This window comes from Anabrus simplex, chromosome 5, assembly GCF_040414725.1.
Source record: "Anabrus simplex isolate iqAnaSimp1 chromosome 5, ASM4041472v1, whole genome shotgun sequence".
NCBI classification, from domain to species: domain Eukaryota; kingdom Metazoa; phylum Arthropoda; class Insecta; order Orthoptera; family Tettigoniidae; genus Anabrus; species Anabrus simplex.
Window position 1 is genome coordinate 44,753,286 of NC_090269.1, and position 19,151 is coordinate 44,772,436.

General features: G+C 38.7%; 1 protein-coding gene across 3 annotated transcripts in view; it reads right to left on the reverse strand.

Moving 5' to 3' along the window:
* The window catches only part of LOC136873719 (carnosine N-methyltransferase), a 163,840-nt gene that overhangs the window by 127,248 nt on the left and 17,441 nt on the right, over positions 1-19,151 (reverse strand). For all 3 annotated transcript variants that reach the window (XR_010860161.2, XM_067146863.2, XM_067146862.2), the window contains exon 3: positions 3,678-3,841. Coding sequence is in view for 2 of the 3 variants with exons in the window: in XM_067146863.2 (XP_067002964.1) it covers positions 3,678-3,841 (164 nt within the window). In the remaining variant the exon portion in view is untranslated. The remainder of the gene's footprint in view (positions 1-3,677; positions 3,842-19,151) is intronic.

Genomic DNA, 19,151 nt, shown 5'->3' on the forward strand with positions numbered 1-19,151 from the left:
ATTCCACTTCTTTACACATATCTATATGTATAAAATAAGAGTTTTGTCTGTACATTGCTCAGAATCTGAAACGAATGGTATTTCTGTATCAGTCATGTCCACAGTAACAAGGAAATGCACTTTTTACTTTTCCGTAATTTCTGTCTGTCTGTCTGTATGTATGTAAACGCATCACGAGAAAACTACTCAAGAGAATTTAATGAAAATCGGTATGTAAAGTCGGGGGATCAACCACTACAATCTAGGCTATAAATCATTTTATTCACGCTGACTGAAATGGTACTTTAGGGGAAGGCCTAAAATTTAATTCTCAAATATTTATATTATTAGTGGTCCTATTGGTAAATACTACATAACTAAAGTTACATTTTTACCTTACCGGCTATGATAACAGAGATATTCATGAATTTGTATTTTTGTTGCTAAGTCCATATCAACGACTAACCACGAGAAAATTGGTAACCAGAATTTAATGAAAACCGGTACATAGAGTCAGCGAATATGAAAATACAGCCTAAGCTATAAACAATTTTAACACCCTGGATGAAATGGTAGTTTATTAGGGAAAGGCACCTAATTTTTAAATGGGGTACCTATGTTATTGGTCCTATCGAAAAGTACTACATTAACAGAATTTATAGAGAATACAATTTCCGATCATTTATATTTTATTCAGTTTTACCGCACCGACTATGCTTAGTGTGGTATTTCAGAGTCGGAAGAAAACTAACTAAATGTGAAGGCCTACAATATCGAAAACTCATACATTGATCAACAATAACATTACGTTGACCATCGTTTGTTGTGATGTTCTTTGTCTCTTATGCTGCTACTCATCTCCGATACATGGGATTACTGCTGCGAACCGAGTACAGCCTGACTAAATATTGGCGGGAAATAGCTGGGGAGTTAGAAAACTTTCTTCTTTAGCATGCCATTCCTCTGGTTCATACTTTTCCTGATACTGCTGGTACGTAACACACGAATAGGTTTTCGGCACTTCCCTCAGGACACTGTATAGTCACCGAGCTTTCAGGCAGGAATAGAAACTGCTCCTTCTTAAGTAACATTTTAATATTTTTGTATACGATTATGTTATCAAGACCAGAACAGATGTTGCACCTTACATATACGTAAAGGCATGGAAGGTTTTGAATTGCCTATTACGGTTTTGGTCCTAATGTAAGACCGAAAATTTCATGTTTTTGTGTTAAAATGTTATAAAAACCTCAGTTGTTTTATTTGCGCACGTTACATTAAAAAACTTTGTATCATTTCGCACTCATACAGACTTAAACAGCGAGCGCGCTTTCCAGCTGAGCTCAAGGTTGTGAATAACCGTAAATTCAGAAGTTTTGATGATATTTTTTCTCTTTCCAATTTGACTGTGATTAGTGACGAGCAGAACTGAATATAATGCATTTCAGAACTTGAGAAACCATATTCTCGGGTTCAACATAACCTTTAAAAGTTGATCTAGGCCTAATTTACGCGGTACAAGATTTCCACAAAACTGACTACCAACAGTATACCGGTGATGAAATTACAATGGAAGATTTAAAGAAAAAGGGATTTCGCCATCATGTTGTGCGCTTTTGTATCCAATGTGCTTTATTTTATTAGATTAGAGAATTAAGAACTACTTCTGGTCGACTTGTTTGGCTTGGTGTTATTAGGTTTTTCGAAGTTTGACTGGTCAAATTTGCTGAACTGAAATAAGTTTTCAGAGGAAACTGACGAAGTTTCCCTGGTAAAACTGAATGTAAAGTTTTGAGTTTTATAAGTCGCACACTGGTAATTAATGTTTGAAGCCAGCCCCGTAGTAGAACTTGCCTGCCTCTCACCTGGAGGTCCTGGGTTTGATTCCCGGTCAGGTCAGACATTTTTACGTGGATGTGATGGCTGATTCCAGGTTCACTCATTCTACGATTACCTTTAATTGAGGCGCTATTTAATGGTGAGATGGTGACCCCAGTCTAGCGAGCCAGGAATAATGGCCGAGAGGATTCATTACACTGACCGTGCGCCACTTCTTAAACTGCAGGCCTTCGGACCGAGCAGCGGTTGTTTGGTAGGCGGGAAGGTCCATTGGGGCTGTAGTTTGGTTTGGTTTAGGGATGTTTGTAAGATTATAAGTATACATATTTCTTTTTTTGTGATGTTTAGCCAAATTGTTGATGGTTCATTCGTTCCCGGATTTTCCGTTTTCTAGTGTTGTACGTTTTTTTTTTTCGTGGTCCCTCCAAAAACGGAGAATCGAGGTTCCGCTGTATTAGGTTAAATAATGCTCTTTCGAGTGCCTCTTAATTTAAGTAAAATTATCAACACAGAATAAATATAATTCTTTGGATCATTATCAGGCCCAATTCTTGTGACACAGTGATTAACACCCAAACTATTAAAATAGTTTCTTTGACCAATACTCCCCGAAATATGTGCTTCCTCAGTCAAACCCCCACCTTTCTGCCAACATTCTCCCACAATAACAGAGATGTTAGCACTTGAAGGCACTGGAAAACCAAATCTGAGTAGATAGATCCCGAGTGAAGAAAATAAGCAGCGGCTTACTTGTATCGTTCGACTCCAGTCCCCTAAAACTATACATGTTCATATTCAAGAAAGTGACGGATGAATGCCTTGCATCTAGTTTGTGAGCTCATAGTAAAGTCTTTGACTCAGGTGATTACCAATTATCCGCGTGCGGTTCCTGCGCGCCGTAGGCGGACCCCAATGAAATCCTACCGCGGTGCTCTTCATTGAGTGTCGAGGTGGGCCGGCACGTTTACTTTGAACAAATTTAGAGTGCTTAAAGCAGGCCGGCTGCGCCTGAATACTGTGTGCATGGAATAATGGAATAGGACCTCGGTTCTATTTTGTTGGTTTTCGGAACCCGAGGTAATGATTAATAGGGACAGGCGGGGGCATCCGTATTGCGACGTCAGAGGTGAAATTCTTGGATTGTCGCAAGATGGACCGAAGCGAAAGCATTTGCCAAGTATGTTTTCATTAATCAAGAACGAAAGTTAGAGGTTCGAAGGCGATCATATACCGCCCTAGTTCTAACCATAAACGATGCCAGCTAGTGATCCGCCAAAGTTCCTCCGATGACTCGGCGGGCAGCTCTCGGGAAACCAAAGCTCTTGGGTTCCGGGTGAAGTATGGTTGCAAAGCTGAAACTTAAAGGAATTGACGGAAGGGCACCACCAGGAGTGGAGCCTGCGGCTTAATTTGACTCAACACGGGAAACCTCACCAGGCCCGGACACCGGAAGGATTGACAGATTGAGAGCTCTTTCTTGATTCGGTGGGCGGTGGTGCATGGCCGTTCTTAGTTGGTGGATATACTGTAACCACCTACAGACACAGTAAATAACAAAGGTATTCAAAGAGGTTTAAAATACATAAGAATATGGGGCCAATTACTGAAAATATACCTAGTTACTAACAGGAATCAGTAATAAGATACAAGTGTGTTTCTTGCTATACAGATAAACACATCGCTGGACAAACTTCATTCCACTAGGTCTCTGTACGGAATTCAACAAAGTCATAAATACAAAATTCATCTTTCAACGATTCAATTTAAGAACACCAGTTCAATAGCATACCTAAAATATTGACATTTACTTCATGAATAAAGAAGATTAACATTAAAAAATAACACATTCATGCACTTACCACATATCAGGAGGAAAATTAGTAATTATTTCTTCTATTATGGGCTGATAGCAGGAATTGCGCTCATGTGCACCTTCTTCGCTCCAATCGCGAACAAACTGTTTCAGGGTGGCTTGGACTTTCTCAAGATCAGAAACAGCAGGAAGAGGAGACATAGATTTCATCTGGAAATGTTAAAATATCAGGTTTATCCTTCACAAATGTTTATTCAGTGTCGAGGTTATAGGTAATCAGCATATAAAGACACTTAATAGAAAAACAACATAGAATAGATTATGCAGACTGATGCAGTATACTGAGCAAGAAGTCTTATGAAAGCAGAATCACAGATACAAAAGAACAAGATCTGACACCAACCACAAAACTGATAGCACTGCAAGTGTTACCAATAACTAAGGAATCCTCTAACTCCAACATTTTTCAAACCCTTCTAAATACATATTCTAACTCAAAAAGTGAGAAGAGATTCACACCAGTTAATTACCTGGTGACAGAAACAGAACCTAAATCTTTGTGGGTTTTTTCTTACAAGTTGCTTTACATCGCACCAACACAGATAGGTCTCATGGCAACAATGTGGCAGGAAAGGGTTAGGAGTCGGAAGTAATCGACCGTGGCCTTAATTAAGGTACAGCCCAGCATTTGCCTGGTGGGAAAATGAGAAACCACAGAAAACCATCTTCAAGGCTGCCGACATTGGGATTTGAACCCACCATCTCCCGAATACTGGATACTGACTGCACCTATTAAGCTCGGTCTAAAATCTTGTTAACAGCAAATCTTTCACCTTCGAATTCCTAGTGATTTATCTAATGCAACGTTGGTAGGGAAACAGGAGAGACAAATTTATTACTTAACCATTACTAATAATGTACATTACTCTCAAGTTAACAAATGAAAACATGAAACTGTAGAATAATTGCATAGCATGTGTATGTTTGTTGTACTGCTCCAGAATTTTGATTCTTACGAGAGAAGCTCTTATAAAATTACCGGGTCAATGAACAATTTATCCTACTGCAGTGGAAGAACTAGAAGACACACTCTCTCAAAGAAATAAATGGAAATGGGGTATGGCTTTTAGTGCCGGGAGTGTCCGAGGACATGTTCGGCTCGCCAGGTGCAGGTCTTTCGATTTGACATCCGTAGGTGACCTGCGCGTCGAGATGAGGATGAAATGATGATGAAGACGATACATACACCCAGCCCCAGTGCCAGTGAAATTAACCAATGATGGTTAAAATTCCCGACCCTGCCAGGAATCGAACCCGGGACCCCTGTGACCAAAGGCCAGCACGCTAACCATTTAGCTATGGAGCCGGACTCTCAAAGAAACTAGTTGCTCATTGCCAACCTGAAATACGCTATAAATATGGTGACATCAGTAAGAGCAGCATTTCTGTCAGGTCAGGAGAAATCCTGGTACCGTACATGACAGTACACGGTACGACCTGAGACTGTCTGGCCAAGGGTTGGGCGGCCGGAACCAAACCTGACAACCTAATGTTTAGAGATGGGAATTTGCCTATTTTATTCCTGTGTTCAGAAATGAAGGCTTTCGAGATATAAATCCGTTTTAGGGTCTTTTAGCTAGATTTTGTTGATTTTATCGTGCCTATAAATGCCTATTTGATGCCCTCTGACTGTATTTTAAAGAAGCAGATTTTCTTCCAGTGCATTATATTGTAGCTGGTGTGCTCCACAGAATTATCTTCTCATTTCTCAATTATTGTAGCTGGTGTGCTCCACAGAATTATCTTCTCATTTCTCAATATCTGTTTACCCCACGAACAAAAATGGGAATTCTCGGAAGTCACCAGAAATAGTGGATGGGAAATTTCCATCAGGAGAAACAAGGAACAATTTGATCTCGAAGTCTTCAGCCCCTTCAACCCCTAAGACATATATACAAGATCCAATCAACATCGAACTATGTTGCACAACCATATCCCCTGTACCTCCCTCTGGATGCGAACTGTTGTAAGCGCGACCTTTAACTTCAGAACATATTGTGATTTATTGTGAAGAAGAAGTGTGTTTGCGGCAATGCCCAAAGAAAAATCGTCGAAGTCCTACTGACTGAAGCAGTGGATTACAGGTGATCTCAATTTCACTACAGATGGAAGGGTAGTCTTCCACCAAGCTTGCTGTAAGGAGGTAAGTTGTTGTTTTTTTTAATTATTATTATTGAAAACTATCATCACGTTTCATTGTAGCATTTATAGACCTATTAATTTATGTATTGTGGCAAATCGTTTTGTTGCAATGCTGTATTAATTGTGAACATTCAATAATAAAGATGTTCATTCTCATACTGATGTTGATTCACACACTGGGGCAAAACGCTGTCAACCAGGAATGAGTAAGCTGGAAAATTTATAATGTCCAATAACGGACCAACTATATTGGTATTATAACATTCAATAATTTATATTGCTAAAATGTAGATAATCATTTCATTACTGAATGAAGAGTTAGAACGTCCATGATCTCTTGTTACAGAGTGGATGAAAATTAAAAAGTCGGCATTTTCAACTATGATTCATTTCCTGTGAAAATAGAGATTTATAATTGAAATGCAATATTTTGAAAATCGTGAGTAACTTTCAACAGCGCTATCTGTAGGCTCTAGTGAACTCTATTACGCTTCCACTAAGCCATCGCGAAACATAGTTTGCAGGTCCAATGTGGCACAGCTAAGACGATGTCACAGAGGCTAGATATACGACATGGCACGGCTCAGACTATGTCACAGTGTGTTTTACAAGGCTGCCAAGACCATTTTTACAAGCCCAGGCTAGTGGATTGGTGAGGTCCGGTTAGTAACCGTTGTATTAAGGGGCAAGCAAAGAAAGACTGGGAGGGCGTAAGCTCCCAAGTTAGGGCTGCGAAGCGGTCAAACATCTAGAGTCTTGCTAAATTGTGACAAAAAGGAAGGTTATGGGCATATGATACAACAGTTTCAAATTATGGAAAATTCTAAATTCCCATGGAGGGAATTAGATATTTTTCACCAATAGAGCATGTCAAAAATGTCAAAAACATATCAAGGCTTTTCAGGCGCTTGCTCTATTAACCAGCGTTTCATCATTGGTCTGACACTAGACTCATCAGAGTGGGATGCGTCAGACCCTACCCACTGACACTGGGGTGTATGCAGGTGAACGTATCAGAAGCCCTTATAAGAGGCACAGTCTGATAACTGCATACGGGAGATAAATCTCCACAATGGAATTATTGCCCGCCTAGCAATTCCGAATCGAAAATTCTAAATTCCATTCTATTTTCCATTCAGAATTGATAGGTGGGCAATAATTCCATTGTGGAGATTTATCTCCCGTATGCAGTTATCAGACTGTGCCTCTTATAAGGGCTTCTGATAAGTTCAACTGCGTACACCCCAGCGTCAGTGGGTAGGGTTTGACACATCCCACTCTGATGAGTCTAGTGTTAGACCTAAGACGAAACGCTGGTTAACAGAGCAAGTGCCTGAAAAGCCTTACATCTGATATGTTTTTGACAATTTTAAATTACGCGGTTTTCTAATTTTCAATGAGGTTGGTAGCCTTGTGAGCACATATGATACAGGATCTATTGCAGGAAACAGAAAATAGTCTTCATGACAGCTGATCTGGCTGACCAAAGCTGGCGAATAGCAACAAATAAAATATTCACAAATCTGAGATTTATAGTGCCTCTTCTATACGAGTAAGAATACTGCTAGGGGCAGCTTGGTGGGTCCCTGGCAATCATAAAGGAAGGATATCTCCTCTACTCTACTCAGATATCGTTTCACGTCATTTTTATTATTTTCACCTGGTGAACTCGACATGATACTCTCAAAAATAATAACTGAAAAATCTTTGAGGGCATATTTCCATGTATATTACGAATTCCCTTGTTCCTACTTTACTTCTGGAAACATCATCTCTAAGAGACTTTTTTTTTTTTGAAACAAATGCATGATATATACTAAGCATTATTGCCAATTAGCCCAACTGTAGAAATTTAAGATATATGAACATTATATTTTAAGTCCATTTTATTATTTTTCAGATCAAATGTGAAAAAAATACCATACAGACCAATATAGAAATAATGTTATGCATCTGATACAATTACAGAAAGCTGTTTTAATACAGCCTTTCTACCAGTCCACTGTGAACAGCCAACAACAATTTTCTTTAGACCATTTAGGATTGTGGAAGAAGTCAGGAGAAGTTTTGAATGAACCTCTGAGAAGGTAGCCGCTGTCAGCGAAAAGTTCGGTAGGATCCTGCAGCAGAATCCAGGATGGAAAGCGACGGTGAAAGTAGCCAGGGTGCTACGAAGTGAGGTACATGAAACAACTGAACTAAAACCAGATGAAGTGGCTTCATTGAAGTTTTGCCGAATCACTTCATGTGATGTTGAAAGATCTTTCTCTCAGTACAAAAACATTCTGCATGACAAGAGAACAAGATTGTAACTAGAGAACATTAAAAAGGTTGCTTATTGTAAATTCGTTTTACAGTAATTGAGCGTGTTATTAAATTATAAGTAATTTTTTCATGCCTATTTTGTTGCCTATTTTACATGTATTTACATGCCTATTTTGGCTAATTTAAGAGCCTATATGGCTGCCTATTTTAACCATTGTTATTGCCTATAATTCTCATCTCTTCTAACGGTGAACCAATGTCTATGGATAGAGCCCTGCGCAGATATACAAAATAATATCCGCATCCGCTCCGTATCCACACCTGCATCCGTGAATGGTTATCCATGGGTATTATAAATATTTACCTACAGTATGTTACACCCAAGATACTGAAACGGATAATCTGTTAATACAATAAGCCTCACACTGGGACCAGAACTCCTACAGTCACAGGTTTACGAGGGATTTTCTCTTGCGACAACTACCGACGTATTGACCTTTGTTCCTTCCTTCCATTAATTCCGGCCAGGAGCCAGTTAGGCTTAGGTCAGATTTACAGTTTTATTGCCTCAAGGCTCTATATATACTACCATTCTCCCATACCAATGCCACGGATCGTCTAACCACAAGCAAACGTAAGAGTATACGTCAGCGGAAGCTGCTTCTGTCGATCAGTGGTAGTGTGTCGGCCTCCAGATCCCAAGATAGCAGGTTAAAACCCAGCAGACGCACTTGGATTTTTGAAGGGTGGAAAAAAGTCCATTCGACACTCCATGTCGTACGATATCGGCATATAAAAGATCTCTAGTGACACATTTGGTGTTTACCCGACAAAATTCCTTAAATTTCAGCCATAGACACCCAAGAAAGTTTCGGTTTACTCGGTCTTCTATCTACTGGGCCTACAGTAAAACGGAACGTTGAAATTGACGAACAGACAGCCAGATGGTGTCAAATTGCAATGTCCGCACACGGTAGCTGAGGCCATACGATTATAATCATCATCATTATTATTATTATTATTATTATTATTATTACTTGAGTGAAAATCAACAAACATCATTAATTAGAAATTATCAGCAAAATTTATCTGTACTGCCATACAGTTTATAACCGCCAAGACACTAACTTTGCGGATATCCGCAGATAAATCATGGATATCCGCATCCGTGCAGGACTCTAGCTATGGGCAGGAGAATTCCCCTTAGGAGGTTTGATGAAACCTTTGTGTAGGAAACGACACATGAATTTATTAATGACATGCTGCCTTGCAGATGTGGCAGGGGACTGCTAAAACAAAAAAGACAGAAAAATACTCTTCGGTGATAGGCCTAGCAAGTCAGCTGGAAGTGTACTCTGCAAATTGCTTTCAACCAAGAACGAGCCTCAGAACAAAGAAATAACTCAACTGAAGACCAAACTTAAGAGTACTTTTGGAAATAATGACGACTCAAAAGAGTCTGAAGCTCATCCAAACAGTGTAAGGAGAAACACCGAAAGGAGACGAAACAACAGAAAAGCCAGCCTCTGAGTCGCTACCTTGAACATATTAACACCGGCTCGAAAATGTAATGAAATAACAGATATAAAGAAGCATAGACACATTAACATGTTGGGTCTAAGTGACTCAAAGTGGAAGGGATGCAACACATAACTACTGAATGCTGGATACTAACTGTACTGGTGTGGAAATAACACAGAAGCAAGAAATGGAGTTGGCTTTGTTCTTGATAAGGACAATGACTGCATTTCTGATGTTACTTTCATTAACGAGAGGATTATTAAAGCGAAGGTATGTTTTAAAGGAGAATATCTAGGAGTTGTGCAAGTCTATGCCCCTCAGCAGGGTTGTAGGGAAGAAAAGCTGAACTTCCTTCAACAACTAGAGGACAATATAAATGAGGAGAACTTATTACTAATGGATGACCTTAATGTCCGGGTAGAACTAGATACAACTGGATATGTAGGGATTATGGGGACCTTTCGGATATGGAAGAAGGAACACAGAAGAGCTCATTTGTGCTTAAAGAATAACTTGTTGATAAAGAATACATGGTTCCAGAAGAAAGAAACTCATAAAATAACACGGTACAGCTGGGATGGTAGCTATAATTCGGTAATAGATTAAATGGTAATTGACCTAAGGTTTGGAGAGCGAGTGCGAGATGTGAACGTTTTTCCTAGAGAAAATGTCTTGATAGCGCCCATAAGCTTCTGGTGGCTGACCTGACAGGATTCCAAGCGCAGAAGACAAAGACCAGGAAGAGGATACCATGGATTAAGGACTGGAAGCTAAATGAAGAGGACTGTAAACAGTTCCAAGAAATTATCAAAGGCAAGTTACCAATGTCAGAGTCCAGCTGTAGTGATGTGGAATGGAATAATTTTAAAACAAGTTTCATTAATAGTGCAGAAGTGTGCAGAACAAGCAGGAAAGTAATGAATAAAAAGATGTCCTGGTGGAATGACAGAGTAAAAGAGGCAATAGAAAAATAAAATAAGCCAAGAATGTGAGGGATGTTGAAAGAGCCAGAAATAGTAACAACAGTCAACTGAGAGATGAGAAAATACAAAAGCTAGACCATGTTCATGTGTGCTTTTTGCGACCATATTTGAGATCATAGATTTTTAAGATTAAGTTCTATTTGACATTTGTATTAAGACATTCAATTTTAACAACACTATGTCCTTCCTTATACTATCTTGCTGTGAACAGCTCAAGATGGCCGTTTACATTAGCCAAAACTAGACTTAGTAAAAAATAAAAAGTATTGTATTGATTAGATCGTCAATAAAACTTTCATTAAGAAAATAAGTCATATCCATCAACATGGGCCTAAGAATGAAATTAATAACTGTCTCACAAAAACCAATATAGATATGTGGTCTCGACCTCAAACCTACCAACATACGGACAGAGATGAACCAGGTGACGGGAAAACTGGCCCCAGCCCATCTCACAGATTCCCCTTTTTGACACAGAATAAGTCTGTAATGGTGGAATCATATTTGGGATGGTGAGCATGACAAAAACATGACATTTTTGAAGTTGAAATACTTTCTTGACAACACGTGTGACATCAGTATTAAATATCTCACTTAAAAAAGATGATGATTATGATGTTTGTTGTTTTAAGGGGCCTAACATCAAGGTCATCGGCCCCTGATGGGACGAAATGAGGCGAAATGCAATGGCAAAATAAAAATACAAAATCCTCCACTGACCAGAATTCAAAACGTGAGGACGAAAAATGAACGGATGGATATGAAGTTAAAACAATCAGTGGAGACGACCCGCAATGCCTCAGTCTCAGAAAGTGACGGAAAACAATAGTAATACTGACCAAGGGACTGCTTCTATAGCTCAATACTAAATCGATGATGCTTGCTAGCTAAAGGGGTCCAAAATATGTCATCGCACTCTCATAATGGTACTTATCGCTGGGAAAGTAGAACCATGGTATTTGTATGGTGCAGTACTAATCAACAGTATCGTAGACTCGCGGTATTCCACACACTATGGTACTACTCACAGGTAATGAAATTCGCACAGGTAATACAGACCTATGGTATTTCACACATAGCAGCACCATTTACAGGCAACGCAAACCTATGGTTTTCATCACATAAGTGTACCAACCACAGGGACTCGTACTATCCCGTGGTGTTCCTTATATAGTGGGTACTAATCATAGGCAAGCCAGAACCCTGGTGTCGCTCATATAGTGCTACTAATCACAGGTACCGTAAAAGCCTGACCGCACGGTGCTCCTGATTACTACTAATCACAAACCTATTTGGTACCTAACATAGTGGTACTACGCGCAAGTAATAACGACCCATGTTGTTCCCCGCGTGGTGGTACTAATCACAAGTAGTTTCATGGTTCTAATCCAATCATCCCTTGGTCGCCCCTTTTAGTCGCCTCTCACAACAGGCAGGGGATACCATGGGTGTATTATTCGTCTGCCTCCCCCGCCCACTGGGGTGTGTGTTTGGTCTGCGAGTGGTATTTTATTTCCCTCAAGTCCGCCGGCAAGCCAGTTAGGACCCCCCTATCTGCCACCTGGGATGCGCCACGTGGGAGTATCGTGGCTTAAAAAAGGAAGGACTAATGTATCTAACAACAAAAATCTAAACTCAGTATGACATTATCAGGTGATGCAATAGTGCTGCCATCTTAAGGTACTAAAATTGCTGCGTCATGCGGCTAACAATTAGTGTAGCTCTGGACTCTGGCGTGGTAGCCCAACATGTGAGGTGTTTCATTTCTCAATGAGTTCTATAAACATATAGCAAGAAAGATTCAAATATTGAACAGCTGAGAAAATTGTGGTGCCGAATCCAGCCGTGACGTGATCCTGGGACATGATTGACTACTCCGAGATGTCCTAGTCGAGGAAGGAGCCAGCAACGGGAAAGTCTACACGAGATAAATAATATGGTTTCGAACTTTGCATTATAAAATTCTATCTAATTGCTAGGATATATTTATTTGAGTGCAGAAGTGCCTACAGATATATATAAAGTGCCAATAAGTGAATACTATGGTCTGGATTTAAATAATTAACCGCTGACATGTGCTATTTTAAGTAATACAAATGCAGTACTCGTGAGATATTTGTAGGTTGTTATAAACAAGATCAAAATGAGCATATCCATGTTTTAAATGCCAATCTACTTAAGACCAATTTATATTGAACTATTTGTGGTTAAGAGGAATGTATGCGATGTACGTAATGTAACCTAGTTTTTATGAGCACTTGATCGGCAGACATGGCCAGTACGATTATATATTGAAAGGAAATGATTAAATATTAGGGAGTTGCAGTTTATGAATGGAAACTCAGGGTATTGGACTGTTTTGACCGTAACACAGAGGTTATTGAAATGAAGTTGAATGTGTATATTTTATATATGAAGGTATCGGGAAGAATTGAAATATGAGAATTGCATAATGTTGTTAGTCTGAGGAAATGTGAATTGTTCTTTGCGTAAGCAATGCCTAAATGAGGTTATTGTGAGTTTCTGTATCGGTTATGGTTTTTAATATAGAGGTTAACAATGCAAGAGATGGAATTAGGTCATGTTTATGTGAATGTATGTTACAGTCCAAGCGTTATATGGTCGACAAATGGCATTGATGCCAGACATATCGCTAGGTTATTTGAGTATTACATGCAATATAATCTGAATATACGTACAGATGAAGGAACATCGCATAACTAAAGATACGTCTTTATATGTGAATGTAGATCGGTAGAGTAGGTTTTTAATCTAATTTTGGCACAGCGGTGAATAACTTGAGAGTTGGATTTATATGCAATGGCACGTATTTATGAAAACATTTGGCACGACTTTCGTAACTACAACCGACTGATTATCTTAATGGTGGCGCTCAATAGTAAGAATACTTGAGTTAATCTTGCACATACGAAAATATATAATTATAATAAGCTTGATATCAGTATGGATAGGTACATTTATAGTTGCATTGACATTTTTTTTGAAACCATAATTAAGAAACATATTACTTATCTCGTGTCGTGAAGAAGTTATAATGAAAATCCAAACCAAAATTTCAAATGAGAATCCAGTGGATGTCCCAAAGCTAGCCCAAATAATACTAACAGGAAGATATACCACTCCCTCCATGATAAATAAAGAATTATCCCTCTCTTACCCCATGAAACATTAAAAATAATGAATATGGTTATATGACCGGATGATATTCAGTTTAATGAATATAATATGATGAATTCAATTATATTTACCATGAAGATTACGAGTTCAAGAATGATATTATAATATGAATCCAATTCCTTTTCACTATTGCTGATAATTTAATTCCTATTTTAATTATAAAATATTAGCATGCTAATAAATTAGATCCAGGCTTATTTGTGTGTTTCTTTTCTCAAAGTAACTTACAATACGTAGTAATAGGATAGTATTAGAGCTATTTTAGGTTAGATATGCTGAGTAATGAACATCATATCGGGTTTTTACCTACTTACGGGGGAATTGAATGATTGATTAGAATCATGACTACTCTTCAACGGAACCTACGACTGTTTTGTATAATTTGAGAATTTAATGAGATGTTCTACCCTGAGAACCGAATGTATACCTCCGACCATCGTACTTATTCATGCGAGAGACCCCTGTTTACATGATGGTTATCTTAGTTTTGGGTCATTTTGCAGCCGAGGTATGATATTATGATCGCCCATCGAGAGTTATATGAGTAGATAGGTGCCGATGATAGGAGAGTAGATGGTTGGAAAGGTGTAGTACGTATACATGATATTCTCCAAAAATCAAATATTTCTCAATTTGCCGCAGATTTTTCAGATGATATGTGTAAAAGCAATAATTATGTTCCATTTGTGACAAATTTTATAGTGATATTTGGGCGATATCAATGCGCACTATACCCCTCACCACATCAATTCATAACAGATGCTGGAAGCGTTGTCCTTGTTCCAAGACAGACTTCAACACGTCTACACATATTGTCGAAGACTTTCACTGAAGAGTCTTGCGTAATGGACTGCATATAATCAATGATATTCACTTTAAGTTCATCAATCCTTTTTTGTCTGTTGAAACCGTAGGCCTGCCTGTTCCCAGTACGTATAGACAAGAAAAGCTTCCACCTTATTAATAAAATTTTTATTATTGTAAGAATTAACTTACAGGACCGGTTTCGACTTTTAAATAGTCATCATCAGCTGTAAATGGATACCTTCACATTTGAGTCAAGTATTAGTTAATATGTCCTTTCTTAAAGGGAGATGACATAAGATGCCTATCAATATGGAAATGAAACTAGTAAATCAAGATGTTCCCAGTACATCGTGAACTGAACCGGTCACACGAAATTTACTTATCAAATCCCAAACGGTGTCCTGGTTTGGACACTTTGGATTAGGAAACCGCACCTGAAATTTTAGTTTTACATATTCTGTAAACCGATAGCCTTCGTGAAAAGCGCATTCCACCAAAAAAAGCTCTCTCTTCAGTGGTAAACATTACCACTTGTATCCTGTTGCACTATTCCAATAATCTATCTGAACGCTCGCTTAATGCAATATACACTGACAATTTCAACAGCTCACACGTGTGGCCTTACCTGTACTCCTATCCTGTTGACCTTGGCTTCTCGGCGAGCAAGGGTGACAGATATGAAACCCTCCTGCCAACTAAACTGCTGATGCTCCCTCACGCAGCAGAGGTAGCCACTGCGGAGTACATTTCCTGGCGCCCGTTATCTTGTCATGAGATTACCTGTATCAAAGTATGTATTTTACATCAAAACTAGCAGCTGTGACTCAGACACAGACCTACTTAATTGATCTTTCCATGGTTGAATCATCGATGTAGAAAGCCTTTGGATGCTTTATTAGGTGGTGGGGAAACCGTGAACCATACACTCTTTACGTCTCATATTTTAATTAATACTAGCTGTAGTACCCAACTACTTTTCGCCAACATTCAGGCATGCTGTTTTACTCGGGACAAAGCAGTAATCCCATCTATTGGAGATGAGTGGTAGCAGAAGAGACAAATCACATCACAACAATGGTCAATATTATAGTATTGTTGATCAGTTTATGAGTTTTTGATATGGGAGGCCCTCACATTTAGTTTTCTTCTGATTCTGTGATATTCGGGCATCCAATGTAAAGGGAGTTCTTCCTTCTTTCATGACTCCCTCTTGTCTTATTCTTCAAGCGATCATTCCTTTACACTTTTTTCTCATTTTTTATAATCATTTTCACCATTTTCCTTGTTGATATGGACCAATGACCACACGGTTTTACACCTTAAGACAATCATGACAAAAACATTGGCAAGTTAACACAATTAAACATTATTCTATGTTAACAATGCCCTGCGTTGATATGTACCAGTACCAAAAGTCTAAATTCATGAATTCAAGTATCATAGTCGGTATGGATGCCTTTGCTGGCAGAACCTAGTGTTTACAGTGCACTATGTCTTCTGGTATGGGCTAGAGCAATTTTGTTACTTTCATTGATCTGTCTCTGTCTTATCCTTGGCTTTGACAATATGAAAGTGACTGACGTATGAGTGATGCTAGTAATGCCATTCCTTGTGCAGCCAGTCCCTACTATGAATGGTACAAAAATGTTGCTCATAGGGTCGGTCGGTGCTTGCATTTCAGTGGGCTTGGTAGACTGATATGTAATAGCAACTTCTGGCTCGGTGAGGAAAGCAACGGGAAACTACCTCACTCCTCATTTCCTTAGTACACCCCTTCAGTGATGCCTAGGCCATCTATGACAGTTGATGACAGAGCTGTTGAGGATCCAACCAGCCTTAGGGCTGAAGACTGAACACACATACAGTCGGTATGGTAAAACTGTATAAGACATAAATGATCGGAACTTGTATTCTCTATAACATCTCTTGCATAATAGTTTTCAATAGGAACAATCACGTAGATATTTAAAATATTACACATCTTCCCCCAAAACTACCATTTTATCCCGTGTGAATAAAATCATTTATAGCCTAGACTGTAGTACCTTATTTCCAGACTTTACGTACCTCTGTCGACATGACGATCTTACCACTTGATGCAACAAATCATGTTCATACACTTAAATATACAAGCCATACTGGAATTGACCTCCTAGTTACAAATAACCTGCATAAAGTTCTTAAGTATGGTCAATTTCCTGTACCTGGCATCTCAACTCATGACTGAATTTACCTGTGCTACTCTCTACGTGTACCAAAATACAAAGCTAAATACATTAGTTATAGGGATCTGAAAAATATCGATCTACAACAACTCCAAAATGATGCGTACAGTTTACCTTGGGAAGATATAAAGCAGTTGCAGTACACAGACATGAAAGTGAGAAGATTTAACTCTCTACTCATAGGACTATATGACAACCATGCTCCAGTTAGGCAAGCTACAGTCACTCACTCGCCTGCACCTTGGTTAACAAGCGATATAAAAGCAACAATGGCTCGCCGTGACACAATGTTCCGCTGATACAAGGAAACAAATAATGAACTAGATTTCGAACAGTATCGTTTTATACGTAACAGAAAAAAGCAATTAATTCGCAATAAAAATTTAATCACATTAAAAATGTAACAGGGAACTTAAATGCGCGTGAAACCTGGAACGAACTTCGAGCTGGGGGTGTTGGAAAATGCAAAGAGCCACATATGCCAACTATATCTCTCGATACACTTTACTCTCACTTCGTAACTAACCCAATAAAGGAATCTCGACCTCAAAATCATATCAATCTAAATAAAAGAATCAGAAAATGCAAATAATTTCTCTTTTCACTCTGTCAGTGTAAATGATGTAAAGCGTATTTTGAATTCAGTTAAGTAACAAGCTAAAGGAGCAGATAACATCCCAATAAGCTTTATAAAACACATTATTGGCACGGTCCTACCAATTACAGTATTTCCCACATTGTAAACCACTGTCTCACCACAGGGATGTTTCCAACTGCATGGAAGGATGCTCTAGTAACCCCAATATTAAAGCATACCGGTACCACAGCAAATGCGCCATCTGATTACCGGCCTATTTCGATTCTTCCCCCTCTCTCGAAAGTTCTTGAACGAGTTGTACACGAGCAGCTAGTACAATTTTTAACCAGACATTCTCTTTTTGACACATTGCAATCTGGTTTCAGAAAGGGACACAGTACTACGACTGCACTTCTTCGGGTAACAGATGACATAAGACTAGCAATGGACAAACGGCAGGTGACGATACTGACACTCCTTGACCTTAGTAGTGCGTTCGACACAGTAAATATAGACATACTATTATCCAAGCTGCTCTCTGCGTATCTGCCCGTTAGCCCTTAATTTTTTTAAGTCGTACCTTACAAATCGTCGCCAGTGTGTAGTGGTAAACAATCAAAGATCCCAATGGGCTGTAAAATCATCCGGTGTCCCTCAAGGGTCTGTTCTAGTGCCCTTACTGTTCATCTTGCATATTAATGACATATCTTCCACACTTCAGTATTGCAACTACCACTTATATGCTGATGATATGCAGATATACAAACACACCACTACAAACAATTTACATGAAACAGTTCAGCATATTAATTCAGATATTGAAAGGCTTGCCGCCTATGCTAAAAACAACCACTTACTCCTAAATCCTCGTAAAACACAAAGTATTATCATAGGAAACTCTAAATTATTACATGTAATAAGCAATATCAATCCTCCTCCAATCATAATCAATGACATTGCTGTACCGTACCTTAAAAATGTTACTAATCTTGGAATCTCCATCAATGAGAATCTGACCTGGAATGAACACGTAACAAATGTATGTAGAAAGGTTCATGCAGCTCTATATCCCCTGAAACGTCACAAGAATTCTTTTCCTCAAAAACTTAAATTAAAATTAATCCAAGCACTACTATTCGCAATTTTAGACTACTGTGATATGGTACTAGTCAATCTAAATGCTGAACAAGCTTTGGGACTTCAGCGAGCACAAAACTCATGCATACGATATGCCTTCCAACTGTGACATGACGCTCATGTTACACCATATTTCAAAACCTTGGAATGGCTACGCATAAATGAACGAAGGAATTTTCACCTAATGACACTTGTTTACTAAGTGCTCTCGACGAACACTCCTACTTACCTCTCTACTAATTTTCGTTTCCTTTCCTCATTCCATGAAATTAGTACACGTTTGGGTTCTCTACTTGAAATTCCACTAAGTCGAACGAATTCCTACTATCATTCCTTTATAGTTACCGCATCGAGACTCTGGAATACACTTCCAATGGACATTCGGCACCTTACTTCCTCTCATAAATTCAAATCTGCTTGCAGAAAGTTTTTCCTGGGAACATAAAACTGAGTTGTGTCATTGTGTGTATGTTGTGTGAATGGGTTTTCTTCATTTATTATTATTATTATTATTATTATTATTATTATTATTATTATTATTAGTATTGTCACATTAGCTGCTGTACTGATATGTAGGCCTAACTTAGTCTTAGAATTATCTGTCC